The sequence below is a fragment of the Lates calcarifer genome, linkage group LG5 (genome assembly GCF_001640805.2).
Source record: "Lates calcarifer isolate ASB-BC8 linkage group LG5, TLL_Latcal_v3, whole genome shotgun sequence".
NCBI lineage: Eukaryota > Metazoa > Chordata > Actinopteri > Centropomidae > Lates > Lates calcarifer.
In genome coordinates this window covers 1540114-1560668 of record NC_066837.1, presented here as the reverse complement: position 1 = coordinate 1560668, position 20555 = coordinate 1540114, and the positions used below count along the sequence as shown (strand labels likewise).

Genomic DNA, 20555 nt, shown 5'->3' with positions numbered 1-20555 from the left:
AAACTGCTAAATTTAAAGCCATTTATCTAAAAAATATCAGAGTTAAACTTCATAACACACCAGCTGTGATGAGTTTGTGAGGTAAACTCAGCTCATTATAACCCCAAAATACCCATAAACAATACCAACGACCAGACCTCGGCATCTAAAAGTAAAAAAATGTAAATAAAATAAGCACACAATAATCTACGCCCTAGAGTTCATAATTATGACAAATTAACAGCAAGAGAAAAGTTTTGACTTTGATATAAACACATTAAATTAATGTAACATTTACAAACACGTGGTAACAACATGGAAAAATAACTTTCTACCTTTAGGTACTAAATATCATAAGTGATGCAGGAATACCTGAGGGCTCCAGAACTCCCAGGGTTTAAGGGTCTTTAGAAGGTTCATGACGGTTGTTGATGGGTTTCAGGGGGTTTACAGGGGTTCCACTAGTTCTTGACTGGTTTCTAATGGCACTTAAAATATTTAAGAGGATTCCTGGTGGTTGTGCGGTTCTTGAGGAGGTTTCGTGGTGCTGGGAGAGTTGAAAGGTTCCCAGGGATCACAGCGGTTCTGTTGGTTCTTGGGGGGTTCCTCAATGCGTTGAGTTTTTCAAGGCGTTCCAATGTCCCAGAGTGTAAGGGTCCATATGGGATTACTAGTGGTTCTAGTTTTTGATGAGATTCTAAGGGACCTTACTTACTGGTCCAGGGATACCTGAGGGCTTCAGCACTCCCAGGGTTTTAGGGTCCTTGAGAGGGTTTGGTCCCTGAGACTGTTCATGAAGGTTGCATGGGTTTTAGGGTGTTCACTGGGGTTCCACTACTTCTTGGGGGGTTTCTAACAGTGCTTTGGAAGTATTTAAGAGGATCTATGGTGGGTGTGTGGTTCTTTGAGGAGGTTCCAGGGGTCTTCATGGACATTTTAAGGGTTCTGAGGGGTTTGAAAGGGTCCCAGGAATCCAGCTTTTGTACAGGCACCTGAGGATGTTCATGTGCCTCAGGGGATTTTAAGTGGAGGGTCTACATTGGAGTTGTGGGTGCACCAAGTGGTCTTTGAGCTTGTTATTGCGAGCATTAAAGGGACAGGAAGTAGCTGGTTTTTTTTAGTTACTTAGTGTTGATTGGTTGTGGAGAGGGAATCAAACATCACACTGACTACAGCCCAGTGTTATGAAGCGCTGCAGTTCCTCAGATCGACCACAAGATGTCGCCAAACTGCAGCTTCCTCGTTTTTAAAAAGCAGCCTTTTCAGAAAAACCTCTGCCTTATGTGGCACAGGTGGGCGCGGTTTGACCAGAGCGGTGCATTATGGGAGAGTGTGTTCGTTTTGTGGAGTTACTTGGCAGGAAATGGCTGACTCAGTGTCTTAAAACGACTACAAGTCCCGACGTAAGGGGGGCAGGACTCGTTTCACCGCCTGACTTTACAATACGCGGATAGAGGTGACCCCTCCGTCTAGTCCGACTCTGAGCAGGGAGAGCAGGCACCGCACACCTAAAGCATCCTCATCCAGCAAAATGGTAAGACGGATCTCTAGCTGCTTATCGTCAGATAGTAAAGATCTATTTAACGATATATCGGCGCCGTTTTCCTTGAGGTTATTTGCACCGGTTTGTGCTCAGAGATGCATTTAGACTTGACATTGACGAGAGGCCGGCGGAGTCTGGATTTAATTCCACTTCATGTTAATAACACATCCAGAGCTTTGATGGAGGATTTCTGCTCCGTGATTAAAATAACAAAAGGCAGAGCTGCGGGGCGCAGTTTGTTGCGCAGTTCTAACGCAGATAGGAAGTGATGTTTGCATGAAAACCCGCAGATGTGGGTTTGGTCTCCGCAGCAGAGAGCGCAGGTTTGTTTCCGCTGTTTTTAACACTTCATAGTTCACTGTACATTCATTCATCTGCCTCCATCTTAATGAGGACAGGCTGTGGCGTGGCATCGGCGTCATATTACATCATCGGCCTTTTCTTTATTATTCAAACGAGGCAACCAATCGTGACAGGAGCTTCATCCGGTTTGAATCTCTGTTCGCAAATCTGGAGATTTAACGATTCTTTGTTTGTCAGACAAGTTGCAGCAGGTTTTTAACAGGATGCGCGGTGATTTCTGACTGAACTGGAAACATCCTTCAATTCGGCTCTTAAATAAATCACTCTGCATCATTTCTGCTACCGCTCTGCCCCTTTCTATTCATCATTTCGCACAGTAATGACAGAGCTCTAGGAACCAGTCATTGATTGACTGATTGATTGTATGGATGCCGAATTAAAGAGAGACCTCAACTGTTAAGGGTGAACATCTAAAATTAAACTTAACCTCAGAGCTACCCCTGATAATAGGCAAGGTCAGTCTAAAATTCACGATTTTCTTAATGGAGTTTGGTGATGAATCCTCATCATTCTCTCTGTGGGACTCCATCTGTTAGATACAGTGGTTATAAGTTGATTTTAAAAAGTCAGAGTGAGCGATCCACCCAGTTCAGACCAACAGTGCCGGTTTCTGCTGCTTCGTTTCCTCCCTCCTTGTTGTTTTTGTAGGTCACTGACACATGTGAACCACTCCTGTTTTATTTCCCTCCAGGCTGAACCGATCCGTGTTCTGGTGACCGGCGCTGCTGGCCAGATCGCCTACTCCCTGCTGTACAGCATCGCCAAGGGAGATGTGTTTGGAAAGGACCAGGTAAGACCCAGTCTGAGCTGATTGCATAACCTGTGGCAGCAGCAGACCCCCCCCTCACCCACTGACTGACAGCTGGCCGATGCACTGTTATGTAATGAATAATGAACATGTTTTAATGGTGGGATGCCTTCAGACAGAAGAAACTCTTTATTTGCTGCTGGATGTGATGATTTGCCAAATTAAAAGATTATCATCACATACTTCATTAGAACTTAAATCAAGTTGAATGTCCTGTATACACAAGGTCATGCTACATTACAAGACTTTTTAAATAGAGTCTGGTTAGTCCTAGCCTTTCTCAGTGGAACTGGTCATTAAAGATGTGGGAAGGTTCTGGAAATTAAAATAATAATGTTCTGCTTTGGTGTCAGGTTTAAATGACCACATGAAGGTTTTTGTGATGGAAGTGAAGGAGAAGTTGTGAAATTAATGTGGGAAACTTTTTGGGTTTTTTAAAGAACTTAATGAGACCTGGATAAAGTGGCTTGAAATGAGAGTTTGTGTGGAGCTCGACTCTGTGTCAGTGTTACAATCTAAAACATGACCTTTATGAGTCACTGCATGCGGCCTGGAGAGACCTTGAAAGTCATTGAAAGTTGCCTTGTTCAGCAGGTGTTGATCTGCAACTCACCAAGATGATTTATTGCACCTGCACATAACAGCCACTGTTACCAACCGCCAACAATCTGTCCTCTCCTCAGCCAATCATCTTGGTCCTGCTGGACATCCCCCCCATGCTGCCGGTGCTGGACGGAGTCGTCATGGAGCTGCAGGACTGCGCCCTCCCACTGCTCAGGGGTGAGGCAGATTACACCTGAACTTAGACGAATATTCATCGACTGTCTGAGCAGTGAATCGCACATAAACGCTGCTCTTCTTTTTGTTTATTCTTTTTTTTTGTGGCACTGATTCAAGTCGACGTCTGGAAACAGGACGGTGGTTTGTAGCTTTACACGTCAACACGACACCGGCCTGTGCTTAAATAGAAATCATCTGCTGTGGGTGTGCACCGCCTTTAAACTCCTCTCTGGAACAAAACAGTGTTTGTGTCCCTGTCCAGACTGAAGTCACTTAAATACAGGATATCAGCTGATACAGAGTCTGAGCTGATACTTTTAGAGCTGAAGCCTTTAAAATTTGACTTTTCACTGAAGGAAACGTGGGAGTTGTTGTTTACACAATTCTCCTTGCACAGTTAAATTAGTACATTTTGATTAAAACAGTAAAATTCCTGTTAGTTTTTCTAAAATGGTGCCTGGGGTTTAGGCGTCTAACCTCTGGTTTCAGTGCGAGAGAAAGTCCTGATCTTCAGTTTTTAAATGAGCCTGTATCAGCGGCTCGTCGTGCTATAACTCATTTTAAACACTGCACACACACTTTGTTTGTGTGTGTGTGATTGTCAGTGTGTGTTGTTTGTCCTTTGTAACCTCTGGGGGAGAAGCTTCCTCTCTGCTGCTGCTGAGGGGAGGAGGAGGAAGGAGTGTCTAAAACAGGGCCTCTGGTTGGCTGACGACTGAGGCACCTCAGCAGCCAATCAGAGCAGTGGTGGGACAATGGAGGAGGAGGAGGCTGAAGTCCAGTCTGATAGCAGCAGAGTTCCCTCTCTCATCTTATCGTCAGGATCCGCCGAAGTGGCAGGAATTTATCTGGTGAAATGACGTTGAAATCTCCCAGAGAAATCATAAAAACAAGGCAGTGAAGGAGAGTTTAAAAAAATAATCAATACGGCTTATCAGCGCCAATACATCACCCTGTCCTTATCAATATGTAGAGGCAGTGGAGCCTTTGTTCAGAGCAGATAACAGGTTAATGATAAATGTGCAGCTGAAGAATTTAATTCTAGAATCTCAAATAAGAAGTAGAAGAAGAAGTTCCCTCTGAGATGCAGCGATAAATACTTCAGAGAAGAAGAAAGTTAAACTCTGATCCCTCAAACAAAATGTCCTCGTGTTTATGTTTCCATGACGACTAACGTGCGTCCTCCTTCCCTCCCCACAGAGGTGATCCCCACCGACAAGGTGGAGGTCGGCTTCAAGGACCTGGACGCCGCCATCTTGGTGGGCTCCATGCCCAGGAAGGAGGGCATGGAGAGGAAGGACCTGCTGAAGGCCAACGTGGCCATCTTCAAGACGCAGGGAGCCGCCCTGGACAAGTACGCCAAGAAGACCGTCAAGGTGACACTTCAGTCCGATCACATTGTTTTTATTGATGAAGTGAGAGCGGAGATGTTGTACTTGGTCTCGGAGCTTTACATCGATATCTGGTCCAGGTCGAGTATAACGAGGATTTATTTAATAAACCTGGATCAAAGTGAAATAAATGTCACATGTTACCTGGTAAATTTGCTGCTTCCTCCTGGGGAGTCATGTTCACGATGTTTTTGGTGTTCAGTCCTGAGAACGCCACTGCTCACCGCGATGGCAACATGGACGCCAAAAGAAGCCAGCGAGGCTAACAGTTTAGCAAGCTAGCAGCTGGGTGACGTAATGCAGGGGATGAACGTTTTAATTAGACTGTCGGGTAATGAAGCCAGTTTAAGTTGATTAGTCGTGACGTCATCGTTAACACGTGCCTCTACCCAAACCTAAATAACAGTAAAAATCTGTGCTGCGAGTCGTTTTTCAGAGCTGTAGCTGCCTCGTACTTTTTCTCAATCTGTTCAAACACATCGTCCCCAGAAGACGAAAACTAAGCTAAATTTATGTATTAAAATCAAAATGGCCGACTTCCTGTTGGTGATAGGTTGTGACATCAAGAGACTTTTTGTACATCTGGACATGTTACATGTGGTCTGAATTTTGTTTACATAGGACAAACTATAAACCTAAAATATGTAAATTTTTACCAGGTCTGAAGCGAGTCTGAGGCTTCATGAGTTTCTGAGCTCGTTTTTTATTATGATGTCGGGGTTGGTGGTGTTTTTCCGACTTTCTGAGCTGTGAATCCGACTTCAGGGAAAACTTCCAGTTGAAACTTCCGAGTACAACTGGAACACACCATAATTTCGTCGGCCGTGCTAGTTGCAGCTGGATACTCTCTTGCGACACAAGAAATGTCGTAACTTTTTAATATTGCTAGATCTCGTCCCACCCCTAAAAATAATCCCATACTGTGCTTTTCTTTGTATCGCCGACATCTGTTCCAGTCCACACAGAGCGAAGACGCAGCACTCAAAAAGTAATAATTAGTCAAAGTCAAATAAAAATGAGTAGATTCTTTAAAAAAGCCGTCTGTGAACATGAGAACAGGTCCAGGTCCTGTGGGTTCTGGTTTGAAGTTGCTTTGTGTTTGGTATTAAATCAGACTGAGCCTGGTGAAGCTGCAGCTGTAAACATGGGGAAATGAAAGAGCTTAAAAAGACAAAACTGTTTCCTGTTTCATGTTAACAGCAGCTTGAAGAACAACAGGCCTCCAGAGCTCAGAGATCAAAGTTCCTCTGAGTACTCTGTGTACTTTGTAGTATGTACTTGTACCATAATGCGTATTACAGCATGTTAATCAGCAGGAAGGCCTCTCATGACCCGTCAGCGTGACGAAAAAGGCTCAGTCTCTGCTGAGGTCAAAGGTCAAAGCTTCACATGCAGAAAAACAGCCTGATGCTGTTCACGTGTTTCTGCACCAGAGGAAACCAGTTTTAAAATTTACAAGAAGGTTAATTTAGAAATAAACATTTTCTTTTAAAGTCAAGTGATAAAGTTGCCACAGATTCAATCAGGATGTTTCACACAACGTTCGCCTCTGTGTGGCCTTTTATTTATTTATTTATTCATCAGTAGAAAACCTTGTTTATTCAGGTTTCCTGTCAGAAATGTGATCAGACGTTCACATGAGACAAAGACACAGCAGAGCAGAATTTTCTGTCTTTATTTAGACGCAGGTGATAAATCTGTTCCTGTTGTGTTTTGGAGGATTCTGGGAAATGAGGGAGGATGTTGTGTCTGGAGATAAACTGTATTTTCGTGGTTTTCATGTGAGCTGAGGAGCAGGTTTTTAACAGAGCAGCTTCAGACTTTACCTCCTTTAAATGAAAGTTTAAAGGAAAACGTGACTTAACGAGCCTGCGTTAGAAAGTCACCTGGATGTTCCTCACTGATTTATCTCCGTGTTTCTAACTGTTGATAACAGACACTGAGCCTTTTTTTATCCTCTCAGGTTTTGGTTGTGGGAAATCCAGCAAACACCAACTGTCTGATCGCCTCCAAGTCTGCTCCATCTATCCCCAAAGAGAACTTCTCCTGCCTCACCCGACTGGACCACAACAGAGCCAGCTCCCAGGTAAACGACCTCTGACCTTTAACCTCAACCTGAGTCTACATATTCCATTTCCTGACACCTGTGCCGTCGACCTGCAGGTGGCGATGCGTTGCGGCGTCTCCTCCGACAACGTGAAGAACGTCATCATCTGGGGGAACCACTCCTCCACCCAGTACCCCGACGTCCACCACGCCAAGGTCAACGTCCACGGCTCCGAGATGGCCGCCTACGACGCCATCAAGGACGACGCCTGGCTCAGAGGAGACTTCATCTCTGTGAGCGCCCACTGATTAATCATCCAGATTGTTTTTTTTTTTAGTTTCTATCTTCCTGTCCAACCTCCTCTTCCTCCTCCTCCTGCAGACGGTGCAGCTGCGCGGTGCCGCCGTCATCAAGGCCAGGAAGCTGTCCAGCGCCATGTCTGCCGCCAAGGCCATCTGCGACCACATGAGGGACATCTGGTTCGGCACCAAGGAGGTCAGAGCCTGAATTTTTCTGTTTGACAGAGAAAAAGACAGAGAGATGTTTTTATTAAAGAGCAACATCCTTTTTATTTAACCAGAAAAATCTGCTTTATATCAGTACCAGACTCCATTGATAAAAACAGGAATTTTACCAAGCTGTTGCAGAAATAGCACTGCCTCCATCTGTTAGATTGTTTGTGGTACTTGTGTGGTACTTACTTAAATAAAGTATCTGATGTGAAGTGAAAGTCACACAGTAACACAAACACACTAACAGATGGAGGCAGTGCTATTTCTGCAACAGCTTGGTAAAATTCCTGTTTTTGTCAATGGAGTCTGGTATTGATAAAAAGCTATTTTTCTAGTTTAACAAAAAGGATTTTACTTTTTAATAAAAGCTTTTATTTTTTTTTGGAACAAGCCTTAGTAGCCCAACATGTCAGACCAAGGACCAGTAAATCTTTTTAATACATCTTTGGATTAAAGATGCTTTTACTTTTTACTTTGTTGTTGTAAATAAAGATTGATTTTTTTATTATTTTTTTTTGCTTCCTGTCGACAGGGTGAGTTCATCTCCATGGGCGTGTACGCTGGTGGAAACTCCTACGGCATCCCAGAGGATCTGATCTACTCCTTCCCCGTCCAGATCAAGGTGAGTCTGTTCGTCCAATCAGCTGCCGGCAACGAGGGCGTTACAACCTCCATGTTTGTCAGCGCTGTGCTTGAAAATCCGGTCCACAGGGTGTGGAACAGATCCAGGCTTTTATTGTTGACACTAGTTTGTCTGGTAAATCGTGTTCGTTAGATTCTATTTTATTTTCTCTTTTGATTTTCACCTGTGAGTGAAAAACACCTGTACGGAGCCTCAGTTCTTTCTCTCTGTCGTCGCCCCACAGAACAAGACCTGGAAGGTGGTTGACGGTCTCTCCATCAACGACTTCTCCAGAGCCAAGATGGACGCCACAGCAGCCGAGCTGGTGGAGGAGCGAGACACCGCCCTGGACTTCCTGTCCCAGTGACTGTCTCCCCCTGCTGGTCAACAACAGCAGCACTTAGACCCCCTGAAGACTCGCTGCTCTCGACTCTAAAGACGAACGCCCCACCCCCACCCCCCATTATAACCGTCCCAGCTGGTCTCTGTGTGTGCGTTTGTGTGCGAGTGTGTGTGAGTGTGTGTGTGTCACTTGGCCACTTCTTCAGGTTTTCAGAGAAACCTGTTTAACGACCACATCCTGGCCTCCTCCGTCTGCAGGACACCGAGAGACGACGTCTCTGTTTGTAGATGAAAACAATAACACACACTAGCTGTTCAGAAACTGTACGGGAACACGTTATCACCAATAAAACAACGAGGAAACTGACGGAGTCCAGTCTCGTTTATTCTCACTCTGACGTATTCTTACTCACTGGACGTGGTTCAGCGTTAGCTCAGCCTCAGTTCTCATCACAAACATTAAACTAAGACGACAAAACGGCAGAATGTGAAGAAATGTAAAGTGACGCATTTTGTTCTGTAATTGTGACGTAAAACGAGATTCAAGATTTAAGAACTTTATTGTCATTGCAGCAACTAAACAAGACAGGAGTGAAAGGTTAAAAGAAGAACAGAATCTCTTTAAAGTTAAGGTGAGTTATACAGACACTATACATTCATATGATAAATGTGTACGTCCTGATGAGGCAGCACTGATGCTTTCCACCATCATCAATATAAATAAATAAATAATAAAATCTCAGTACGTTTTTAAACGGTACGTCGGGTTTTAAAAATCTGATGGAGAACCTGAGAAATTAAAATAAAATCCAGGCTCTGTTTCGATTTACCTGATTTCTGTTATTCTCCAGTGTTTTGCAGTGAATCATTTTACCCACAAGGGGGCAGCATCAATCTAAAATGAAGCTGTGTGATTCTTAATTTTTAATTTATTTATTAACCATGAGAGCAGGATCTGTTCTTTACTCAGTTTTCTCTAAGTATTTGGAAACATTTCAACGACAGCTCTCATTCTGTCCTCTATGATTCTGTAACTTTATGGGACTGAGACTGAGTTTTTTATGCAGTAAAAGTACAGCTGCCCTGTGAATTTATACCAATAAAACTCTATATTATCAGACTGAGTAATTATACTTAATAATCAGCACAAGCAAAAAGAAAGAAAAATTAAATGAAAAAAAGAAAATATGAAAAGAAGAATTAAATAAGTTAATACAAATGATTTAAATTCAACTAAATCAGAGAGTCAAAATCATGCAGCTGAAACCAAAATAAATTAAATTAAACTGGTGTAAAATGTGACGCATTGTGAATTTTAATCAAATTAAAATGTAACAATGTAATACACATTTTATTTTATTTAAAATTTAAAACATCTAAAATTATAAAAATTTGAATGAATAAAACTATTTTTTCTTAAAATTAGAATTTAGAGTTTTTTTTAAATGAAATTAAATTTTAAATAAAGTCTTGTAGTGAAAATAGAAACGGAGTAAAAATAGTCTGTAGCTTCAGGTGCGGTGGGCGTGAGATGTTGTCAGCTCCATGTGATTGACAGGCGTCTTCAACCAATCACCGCTCTCCGTTGACATTCGAACTTGCTACGTCACGTGTCTTCGGGGAGGCGGGGTGAGCGGCAGCACGTTCGGCTGTGCGTGTGCGTGTGTGTGCTACAGCGGCAGCTAACAGCAGGAGGATGAAACCACAGCGACTTCAAACCGTTTAACCTGCCTTCACTTAGTCCTGAAGCCGAGTCCTGCAGGGTCTGAGGTGGTGGTTTTGTCCCGGGCTGAGGTTGTCCGTGCTGTCGAGGCTCTCCCGCTGCTCTAACGCTGTGTTCAGGTGGGTAACGGCTCCGTCACGCAGACCTGTCACCTGTGGCTGCGCGTGCGAGAAAAGTTCGTCCAAAACAAATGTTGTTCACAGGTTTTTATGTAAAGAAAGAAGGAAAATCCAAAAGCACCGAAACATGAAGCTGCTTCTGCCCTGCGTGTGTGTGTCTGCGCATGTGCAAACGCCAGAAACTTCTCACCAATAAATTCACATTTAAAAACACAAACCTCCATTTAAACTCACTACACATCAAAATAAATCAGCGTGTAAGACCTCAAACTGCACCTATTATTATCGATACACCTGTCTAATATTTTAGGGATTAATCGATCATTTCTTGCCTAAATTAAATCATCTTTGCTTGTTTTGTCCAGAACCTCGAGATTTTCAGTTTCCTGTCACATGAGACAGGTGTTTAACATTTAATAAAATAATAAAGCGATTTAGAAGAAGATAATCTGAGCTGAAACAGGTTAAAAATATTCAAAATAAAACAGGTTCTGTTTGCTTTAGTGATTAATTAAAGCTCAGTTTGTGAATCATTAAAACATCCTGACACTGTGTTAAAATACAGTTAAATCAGAACTGTTCCTCCGAGGTTCCCTGACCTCTGACCTTTACATGGGGCCCTAAAGGTCAAGGTAAAAGTAACTGATATAGGCTCACACGTCTTTAAAGCACCTGACTGATTGTAACCACAACAAAATAGAATAAAATAAAAAAAAGAGAAGTTGCGTTACTTTGAGAAATATGAATTTACTACTTTAAAATCTTTGTTCTTTTAACTTAAATGTGTAAATGTAAACAGCCCATACAGGAAGTTAAAGGATGGCTGCTGCTGCTGCTGAGCTTTATCTCCATGTTTTGGCTGTAAATGATTAATAAGAACAAAATCTTTGAATTGTTCAGTATTGATCCAGACAGTGAACAGCTGCTGCAGTGTGATCCAGTGTTAAAGTACGTCCACAGAGACAGAGCTTTTTATTAAAGAGGAAGATCCAGATATCATCTATATATCACTCACCAGACTCCATTGATAAAAACAGGAATTTAACCAGGAGCTGCTGGAATACCACTGCCTCCATCTGTTAGTGTGTCTGTGTTACTGTGAGACTTTCAGTGGTGGAAGAAGTAATCAGATACTTTACTGAAGTAAAAGTACCACACAGTAACACAGACACACTAACAGATAGGAGGCAGTGGTATTCCAGCAGCTCCTGGTTAAATCCCTGTTTTTCTCTATGGAGTCTGGTAGTTGATACATAGAGATGTTTCTGGTTAAACTAAAAGGATTTTACTGTTACTGTTGTTCATTTATGTTGGAGAACAACACTGAGTGGGTGAGACTTATAACACCAACCTACCCACGACACACACACACTCTGGCTGTGTGTGATTGGTGTGTGTGTCTGTGGGCAGGCCTCGTGTTGAGCTCAGGGTCGGAGCTGCAGATCTCTGACCTTCCTCTGAGCTGAGGATGAGGAGGACGTCTGTTGTTCTCTGACGGCTGCTGCTGACTTTGACTTTTCTTTGGGACCATTTTCTTTAGTGTTTTTCTTTTTCTTTTAAGCAGAACTGTGGTAAAATGTCTCTGCTTGTAGCTGGTGAGTTTTCATCCTGAGTGAAGTTTGGGACACGTTTTTCTTTTGTTGTGATTTGTTGTGAGTGTTAATAAGTAATTTTCTGGTTTGTGCTGGTCACCTGTTTCTTTCTCACAGCCGGTCGGACATGTTTGACCAAAGAGACAGAACATTTTAAAGCTTTCAGTCCTAAATGTTCCTCGTTTTAAGACGTTTGTCGCTGTAACTTCATCGTGAACATGAGACACTTTTACTGTTTTAAATCACACTGACTGGTACATTGTTGCATCCAAACTTCACTCTGTAACAATATGTTTGTGTCACTGAATATTTATTTTAATATTTTCTTTACTTTAATGCTTCAGATTTTATATTTGAGCTTAAATTTAATGATTTCTTACAGAGATTTTGCACAATCTGCTTTAAAAATGATCAAATTCATTGAAAAAAAACTGATTTAATTCAGTTAAACAGCAAATGAATGGAAAAAGTTGAAGCGAAGAACTGAACTGACGACATTTTGACTTTAACTTTGCAACTTAAGAGGAACTTGATGAGTAAATATAAAAATATACAATCAGAATCACATGTTGTCATTAGTTTGGTGGGTTTTTGATGTGGTTGCGGTTGTTAATCGCCTTTTTATTTTTGTCTAATTGTGTGTAATTGTGCACAGACCAGGATTAGACATTAAACTTTGAATTTTGATCAAGCAGGACAGAGTGAAGTGGAGAAAAAGTAGATTTTTTAAAAGCAAATATCCAAGAGAAACAGAAATTATACAAAGATTTCTCACTTTGTTTTAGTCGCACATTTTAAAAACAGTTTCATCTGATTACACTTTATGTGTTTTGGGGAAATACTACTGAAGTTGTAGTTTATTTTTCACATTAACTGTACTTTTCTTTTGTAAAGATGAACTTCACTCTTTGTTTTTATAGTAGTTTCTCTGTGTCTGTGTTTTCAGACCTGACCAGAGGAGTGATGACTGAGTTCCAGGAGAAACTCCGTCAGCAGCACGAGGAGTCGATGCACCGCGAGCTGGAGGCGCTGCTCGCCACCGCCAACAAGGCCGAGGCGGAGGTGAGAGACGGCGTGAGGAAGAAGTAAATCCTCCCTGTTCTACCTGTGTGTTCTCAGATACGTTCAGCTCAATTATCAGCTGTCTAAAGTCTCAGGAACGTGGTTACAACATTTTTTAAGTTTTAAATCGACCTCTGAACCACAAGTTGTAGTTATGGTGTAAAACTAAGTAACAGGTGGTTAAAATCAGATTATTCTCAGTGTCTGACAACATGATGAGAGGATTCCTACAGAGACAGAGCTTTTTATTAAAGAGGAAGATCCAGAAACATCTCTATATATCTCTACCAGACTCCATAGAGAAAAACAGGGATTTAACCAGGAGCTGCTGGAATACCACTGCCTCCATCTGTTAGTGTGTCTGTGTTACTGTGTGACTTTCAGTGGAGGAAGAAGTAATCAGATACTTTACTGAAATAAAAGTACCACACAGTAACACAAAGAAACTCACAGACTGAGGCAGCAGTAGATTAGCAACTCCCATATTCTGCTTCAGTAAAATTGCTGTTTTTGTCAGTGGAGTCTGGTATTGCTATAAAGCAGATATTTCTGGTTAAATAAAAAGGATGTTGTTCTTTAATAAAAAGGTTTTTCTATGTTCTTTGGGCGACAGATTGATGTATCTGTTACATATATAGAACAAATATTTGTTGTTGCATACAGAGGGTCCATGAGGTTATCTGCACACACAGCACACAGACTCTGTTTGGGGGGAGTTTTGACCTGATGGTTAAACATGAGGTGAACAACCCAGAGGTCCTGCACACAGACACACAGAAACAGACACACACTCCTGTGCTGTGTTTGAGGAAACGCAGCAGAAGGTGACGTTTGGTTTCCTCTGTTTCAGATCTCCAGGAAAGACTTCGATGGCTTCAAGAAGCTCTTCCACAGGTTCCTCCAGGTCAAAGGTCCTTCAGTCGAGTGGGCCAAGATCAACCGGCCGCCAGAGGACTCGGTAAGCACCAGATACCTCCAGTCACACTGTTTACCAGAGCGAGGAGGGGGAGTTCATGTTGCAACCCTCTGCCGTAATCCAAGGTCATCGTCAGACGGCAGAGTAACACACTCAACCCAGGTCCTCGGTCCAAGGAGGTCTGGCAGAGTCCTGTATGACTGCAGGTCTCAGGTTTCTGTGTCAGATACCTGAGTGGATCCAGGTGAACTCTGATCACAAGGTGTGTCGGCATCATCACAGGAGAAAACTCAGTCAGTTGATGGTCTACAGATTAAAGGATAACTCCTGGATCTTTAAATCTGCGTCTCATTTTCTCATTTTCCTACAGAGACAGAGCTTTTTATTAAAGAGGAAGATCCAGAAACATCTCTATATATCTCTACCAGACTCCACTGATGAAAACAGGGATTTTAGGAGGAGCTGCTGGAAAATTACAGAAGTTAAAATACAACACAATACCACAAACACACTAACAGATGGAGGCAGTGGTATTCCAGCAGCTCCTCCTAAAATTCCTGATTTTGTCAATGGAGTCTGGTAGAGATATATAGTGATGCTTCTGGTGATTACTCTTTGATAAAAAGCTCTGTCTCTGTAGGAATCCTCTCCATAATGTTGCATCTCCACACTCCCACCTGTCGTAACTCCCCCTCATTCCAGTCTTTGTGCTAAGCTAGGCTAACCCCATCCTGCACCCACACACACACACACACACGAAACTGATATCCCGTCATTGGACTTTTCCTCTTGCATTAAACGAGTATATTTCCCCAAATGTTGCACTGTTTCTTTAAATGATTCAGCGACTGCAGGATTGAGAAACAAGCTAACGTTGTTCAGAAACAAGCTAACGTAACCAGATCTGAGCACCCAGAGAACTCTTGGGCTAAAGCCAACTATTTATCCAGCATGGTGACATTTCACTCGTACGCAGACAACACAACACACACACCCCTTCACACACACAACACACAGCACACACACCCTCACACACACTCTCTCAGTCCGTCCCTCAGTGTTCCCAGAATACCCTGGCAGAGTGAAGGTTAGGACTAAGAATAGTCTGACCGCTGCAGCATTCAAAGTCTGGGTTTTAGGGCGGCGAGGTTGGGCAGACGCTGACATTTATCTCCTGTGGGATTCGTATCCACACCTCCACCCACATCCACCGACCCCCCCGTTACCCTCCCAGTCCCAACTGTAGCTGATAATGACCTTAAAACCAATGTCTTGAGTCTGATCCACAGGCCGACGGCTGAACAAAGCCTGTGAAACATTATAGTCACTTCAATTTCCATCCATTTGTTCGTCCCAGGACCGTGCTACCATTCAGATTTATTTTGCAAAAATAAAAACTGCAATGACTAAAGAACAAACCGATAATAACAAACAAACAAAACTAATAAAATGCTAACATTAAAAACTGTAAAATAGAATTCAAAAACTATATGAAGTGATAATGAAGCAGAGTTGGTGAAAAACTGTCCTAAAATTGGTTAAGATAAGTAAAAATGAAGAAACATAAATAACTAAAAGCTGATGGATGGATACTGTCAAAGTGCTGCTGTAGTGTAGTGTAGATTACATAATGACACACACATAGTATCCATAAATACATGTGTACTTTCTGTGTGTCTGACTGTCATGTGCTGCTGGTGAGGTTTTAAAGGTCAGAGGGTCGTCAGTCCTAAAACTGCTCCTGAGGACTGGATCCACTCACGTTTGTTTGCAGATTTATTGATTTATTATTTATTTATTCATTTTTCCTCCATCACCAGGTGTTGTTTTATTACTTTTGTGGTAGGCTCAGGTTGTTATTCTAAGTGTTTAAGCATTATGATAGGATTCCCACAGAGATAGAGCTTTTTATTAAAGAGTTTGAACGGAAACATCTCCAACTACCAGACTCCATTGACAGAAACAGGAATTTTAGGAGGAGCTGCTGGAATACCACTGCCTCCATCTGTTAGTTTGTGTTATTGTGTGGTACTTTCACTTAAATAAAGAATGCAAATACTGCTTCTACCACTGAATGGCTGAAAGTAGGCTGAAAATGTTAGTGTCCGGCCATCTGGCCAATATTTTCTGTCTTTGATGATAAAGACTCAATTGAGGATTTTAACTCTTTAAGTTGAGTAAATGTTTTCAGCTTTTGTTTGTAACACAGTACAAACCAGACTCTCCTATGTCTCATCAGATCCAGCCCTATGAGAAGATCAGGACAAAGGGTCTCCCCGACAACATCGCTGCCAGCCTCAACAAGCTTGCCGTGGTCAAACTTAACGGTGGTCTGGGAACCAGCATGGGCTGCAAGGGCCCCAAGAGTCTGATCAGCGTCCGCAACGAGAACACCTTCCTGGACCTGACTGTGCAGCAGATCGAGGTAAAGACGCAACCGAACGACGAGCGACAACAATCAGTCCGAACTGATCAGAACCATGTGCTGTCTTTGTGTTCCTTTCAGCATCTGAACAAAACCTTTAATGCCGACGTGCCGCTGGTTCTGATGAACTCCTTCAACACAGACGAGGACACGAAGAAGATCCTGCAGAAGTACAAGCACCACCGGGTCAACATCCACACCTTCAACCAGAGCAGGTACAACATGAACTTTCAAATCTCCACTTTTTTTCTGTCATTGAATTGTTATAAAGACGGTACATTTTCCTTCTCCCAGGTATCCGAGGATCAACAGGGAGTCCCTGCTTCCGATCGCCAAAAACATGGGGATGAGCGGCGATAACGCAGAGGCGTGGTACCCGCCGGGTCACGGAGACATTTACGCCAGCTTCTACAACTCCGGGCTTCTGGACAAACTCATCGCCGAGGGGAAGGAGTACATCTTCGTGTCCAACATCGACAACTTGGGCGCCACCGTCGACCTCTTCATTCTCCACCACCTGATGAGTCAGCCGGCCGACAAACGCTGCGAGTTCATCATGGAGGTCACCGACAAGACCAGAGCCGATGTCAAGGTCAGTGTCAACGCATTTAAGGTTTTGGTTCGTCCGATGATCTCAGCAAAGGTGTCTCTCCAGCCTCTCAGTTTTGCCTGTCTTCTCTCTGCAGGGTGGTACTCTGATCCAGTACGAGGACCACCTGAGGCTCCTGGAGATCGCTCAGGTACCGAAGGCCCACGTTGACGAGTTCAAGTCCGTCACCAAGTTCAAGATCTTCAACACCAACAACCTGTGGATCTCTCTGCCCGCCATCAAGAGGCTGCAGGAGAAGAACACCATGGACTTGGAGATCATCGTCAACCCCAAGGTGACAATTGCTTCCCCCCTAAAATCATTTGCATGTAGTTTCCTACGCTTAACTAAACCCCTGAATCTCTCTCCAGACATTGGATGGCGGTCTAAACGTCATCCAGCTGGAGACAGCAGTCGGCGCCGCCATCAAGAGCTTCAACCACGCCATGGGCGTGAACGTGCCCCGCAGCCGCTTCCTGCCGGTAAAGACGTCGTCCGACCTGCTGCTGGTGATGTCGAACCTGTACAGCCTGGACGCTGGCTCGCTCACCATGAGCAAGAAGAGAGAGTTTCCCACCACACCGCACGTTAAACTGGGCAGCTCCTTCACCAAAGTGAGTACCTGAAAAACCCACAGAGTCCGAGAAGAGCAGAGGGATAAATATCCTGTTCTTTGATAATTAGCTTTATCAAGATAATCTACTTGTTAAGTCATAACGTCACAACCGTTGAAAATACTGTTTCTGAGTCTGAATTGACAAGGCTCCATTGTTTTCAAGATGCTGCAGTGCTGAGTCTCAAGTTGTGTGAATAGATCTGAGTCCAAAAAACTATTCAGTGTCATTCTACTGCCTTCACTATGATGTTAGTTTGCTAACCTTGCTAACATTAGCATTCTCTAGTAATAAAAATATTAGGGTGTTTCTTGCTATGACCCTACATGTTCACGTTTCAGTTGTCAGTTCTCTTCTGTGCTGCCCAAAAAACTGAAAATAGTGAGCTATGGCTGTGTATTTTTACCTTAACTGGATGAAGATGGCTAAAGCTAGCTTTATTTGCCCTAGCTGGGTAGTACAGAAAAGGACAAAGATGTAGGGTCATAGCCAGAAACACACTGTAAAGTGTGCTAACGTTAGCTAAAACTTAGCTTTAAGTTACATTCACTCAACTGCAGCCATTTCCTCTTCTCTTCTCACAATGAAAGCAGTAGAATGACACTGAATAGTTTCTTGGTGTCAGATCTGTTCAAACAACACAGGACACAGCACTGCAGCGTCTTGAAAACAGAAGAGACTCAGAGAAGTTGGACCTCGGTCATGACATCACAACTTACTTTATTTTTTCATAACGTGTAGTTTAAAGAAGGTCAAAGTTATTAACTGTGATATGCAACAGTTCAAGAACAGCGTTGATGTTTCTGTCATCAACATCAACACTGTCTTTGTCTCTCTGTCTTTTTACAGGTTCAAGAGTTTCTGGCCAGATTTGAGAACATCCCGGACATGTTAGAGCTCGATCACCTCACAGTGTCTGGAGACGTCACCTTTGGAAAGAACGTCTCTCTGAAGGTAGAGAACATTTTCACATCTTATGAAAACATCAGTGAGCTTCTTAGAAAGTTAGTGAGAGTTTGAAAGAGCGTGAGTAGAAACACAACGAGGCTGTAAAGGTGGACTGGTGAGTAGATGGGTTTTCATGTTAACGTCCCCGACAACCTCTGTAGTCTCATTTAGACACTCGTTAGCAACCGCCTTTTTTAAGACACGTAAAAGCTTCAAACATTGATCATGCATGAGACTGACAAGACATTTGAAGACGTTATCGTAGTCTATAGGACATTGTAACGTCACCTTTTACTGTCATTGAAATCTGCTACATGTAAGTTTTTGCTGTTGCTACATAGCTAACGTTAGCATTAACAGCTGTTTACTCACCAAGAGCTTCAGCCATTGTTACGCTTGCAAGACAACAGGTAACAAAACGTCCTCTGGGCAGTGCTACTTCTTCAGGGCTGTCTGGAGGGGCCAAGGCTAGTTGGTTAGAAGTAAACAGCTGTCTCTAATATTGGCTATATAGCGATAGAAAAATGTACATTAGCACCTTTAATAAACAAAATGATTAGTTAGACAATCAGATTCCCCAGTAAAATTACATCTCCAACTTTTTTTACTCTCCTCAGGGAACTGTCATTATTATAGCGAATCATGGTGACCGGATTGATATTCCTGCCGGAGCGATGCTGGAGAACAAGATTGTTTCAGGAAACCTGCGGATCCTCGACCACTGAGGCCTGCTGGGAAAAAAACAAAGCCATTTGCACCTTGAAGAGACTTAAAGAGATTATTTAATATTTTCTTCTCTTCAGAGATGAACGTCAGGGCCGTTACAGAGACAATCAGTTTGTTTGTGTCTTTTTCAATGTGAAGTCAGCCTGAAAGGGTCAAAGGTCAACCTCCTGCTTCTTCCTCCCTGATGCACTTTGCAGACGTTTGGCTCCTCGTGAAGCTTTTCAAGAAGAAAAACTCGCTGTTACTGCAAATTATCGCTACAAAATTTGAGCCGACTGTGCTTGTCTTTCATTTCAATAAAAAAAAGTGCAGTGTGGGTCAGCTGAGCGTCATGTGATTTTGTTGTGAGTGAGAGAGAGAGAGAGATTTTAGTGTCAGAGGTCACAGTGACTTCATATAAGACAGTTCAATGTGATAACTCAGGACCACCTGATGGGAATTTGTTGAAATTTGGCACAAATGTTCACTTGAACTCCAGGATTAACTGATGAAAATTTGGTGGTAAAAGGTCAAAGGTCGCTGTGACCTCACAAAACATGTTTTTGTCCATAATTCAAGAATTCACACGCCTATTTACTGCAACTGGATTGGTTGGTGGAGGCTTACAACCAGACAGAGGTAATTTTAGTTTGTAGATACTGTGTGTTTTCATTCATTTTGACCAATTAATTTGATGTTGAAGTGTTGTATCCCTTGTATATTATGTATTTCAGGCTCGGTCTTATACGATTCAACCAGAGGAGCTAAAGACCCAGGACAATAACTTACAGCATCGGTGCAGGTAAATCACAGCCCAAGCTTTGCCTGCTGAGCACTCGGTTATTATTGTGTTATACTTCATCATCATCAGATTATCCTCGACAGTAAGTTAACTGCCAACCGCTGCCAGTTTATTACTAAGTCATTCTGCTCTGCACTTCTGACAAAACACCATGAGGAATTTAAATACTAAAGAAGACTGGATGCTAAAACAAACTTTGGAGTTGTTTTTGTCACACCTGCGACAGGAAGGTAATTAGCATTAGCATTAGCCTTAGCCTTAGCCTTCCCTTTTAATGATAGCTTCAGGCCTTATTTTCATTTTCAGTCGTTTGTGTTTCTATGTCTCTGACATGAGCTGTTAATGTGTTATTTTGCATCTCTTCAAAATTTTTTGTTCTATAGACTTCATTTTTAGTCTGTGGTGGTTTAGCATTTTGTTATGATTGTTTTTTTTTTGTCTTTGAGGTTGTGTTGAGGTTATGTCTCTACCTTTGACGTCTATTTAAGGTCAGCTTTTTGTCTCTTTGTGGTCGTATTGTGTGTGTGTGCAGCTTTGTAGTTTTGTAGTTTTGTGCCTGTTCTTGGTCACCTACATAGTGATCCTCTCTCCTGTAATTAGTAATTTGTTCGTGGTGACTTGATACTTGATTAAGCTCAGTTATGTTTTAACTAGAGGCCTGAAAAGTAGATTT

At 42.6% G+C, this 20555-nt stretch overlaps 2 protein-coding genes across 3 annotated transcripts; both read left to right on the top strand.

Annotated features, from left to right (window-relative positions):
• The first annotated feature begins 1360 nt into the window (after window positions 1–1360).
• LOC108882538 (malate dehydrogenase, cytoplasmic) lies at window positions 1361–8754 on the top strand. Its single transcript, XM_018675077.2, has 9 exons — window positions 1361–1513; window positions 2577–2675; window positions 3377–3473; window positions 4674–4849; window positions 6828–6950; window positions 7028–7204; window positions 7293–7406; window positions 7956–8045; window positions 8290–8754. The coding sequence occupies exons 1-9, from the start codon at window positions 1511–1513 to the stop codon at window positions 8410–8412; spliced, it is 1002 nt and encodes a 333-aa protein (XP_018530593.1). The 5' UTR covers window positions 1361–1510; the 3' UTR covers window positions 8413–8754.
• A 1272-nt stretch (window positions 8755–10026) lies between these two features.
• LOC108882539 (UTP--glucose-1-phosphate uridylyltransferase) lies at window positions 10027–19422 on the top strand. 2 transcript variants are annotated; one of them, XM_018675079.2, is made up of 10 exons: window positions 10027–10229; window positions 12768–12883; window positions 13734–13841; window positions 16039–16224; window positions 16306–16439; window positions 16519–16816; window positions 16911–17108; window positions 17185–17427; window positions 18277–18381; window positions 18993–19422. In XM_018675079.2, the coding sequence occupies exons 2-10, from the start codon at window positions 12785–12787 to the stop codon at window positions 19098–19100; spliced, it is 1479 nt and encodes a 492-aa protein (XP_018530595.1). In that variant the 5' UTR covers window positions 10027–10229; window positions 12768–12784; the 3' UTR covers window positions 19101–19422. The 2 variants fall into 2 exon arrangements, with proteins under 2 accessions (XP_018530595.1, XP_018530594.1); XM_018675078.2 differs by lacking the exon at window positions 10027–10229 and adding an exon at window positions 11657–11824.
• Window positions 19423–20555: the final 1133 nt, after the last annotated feature.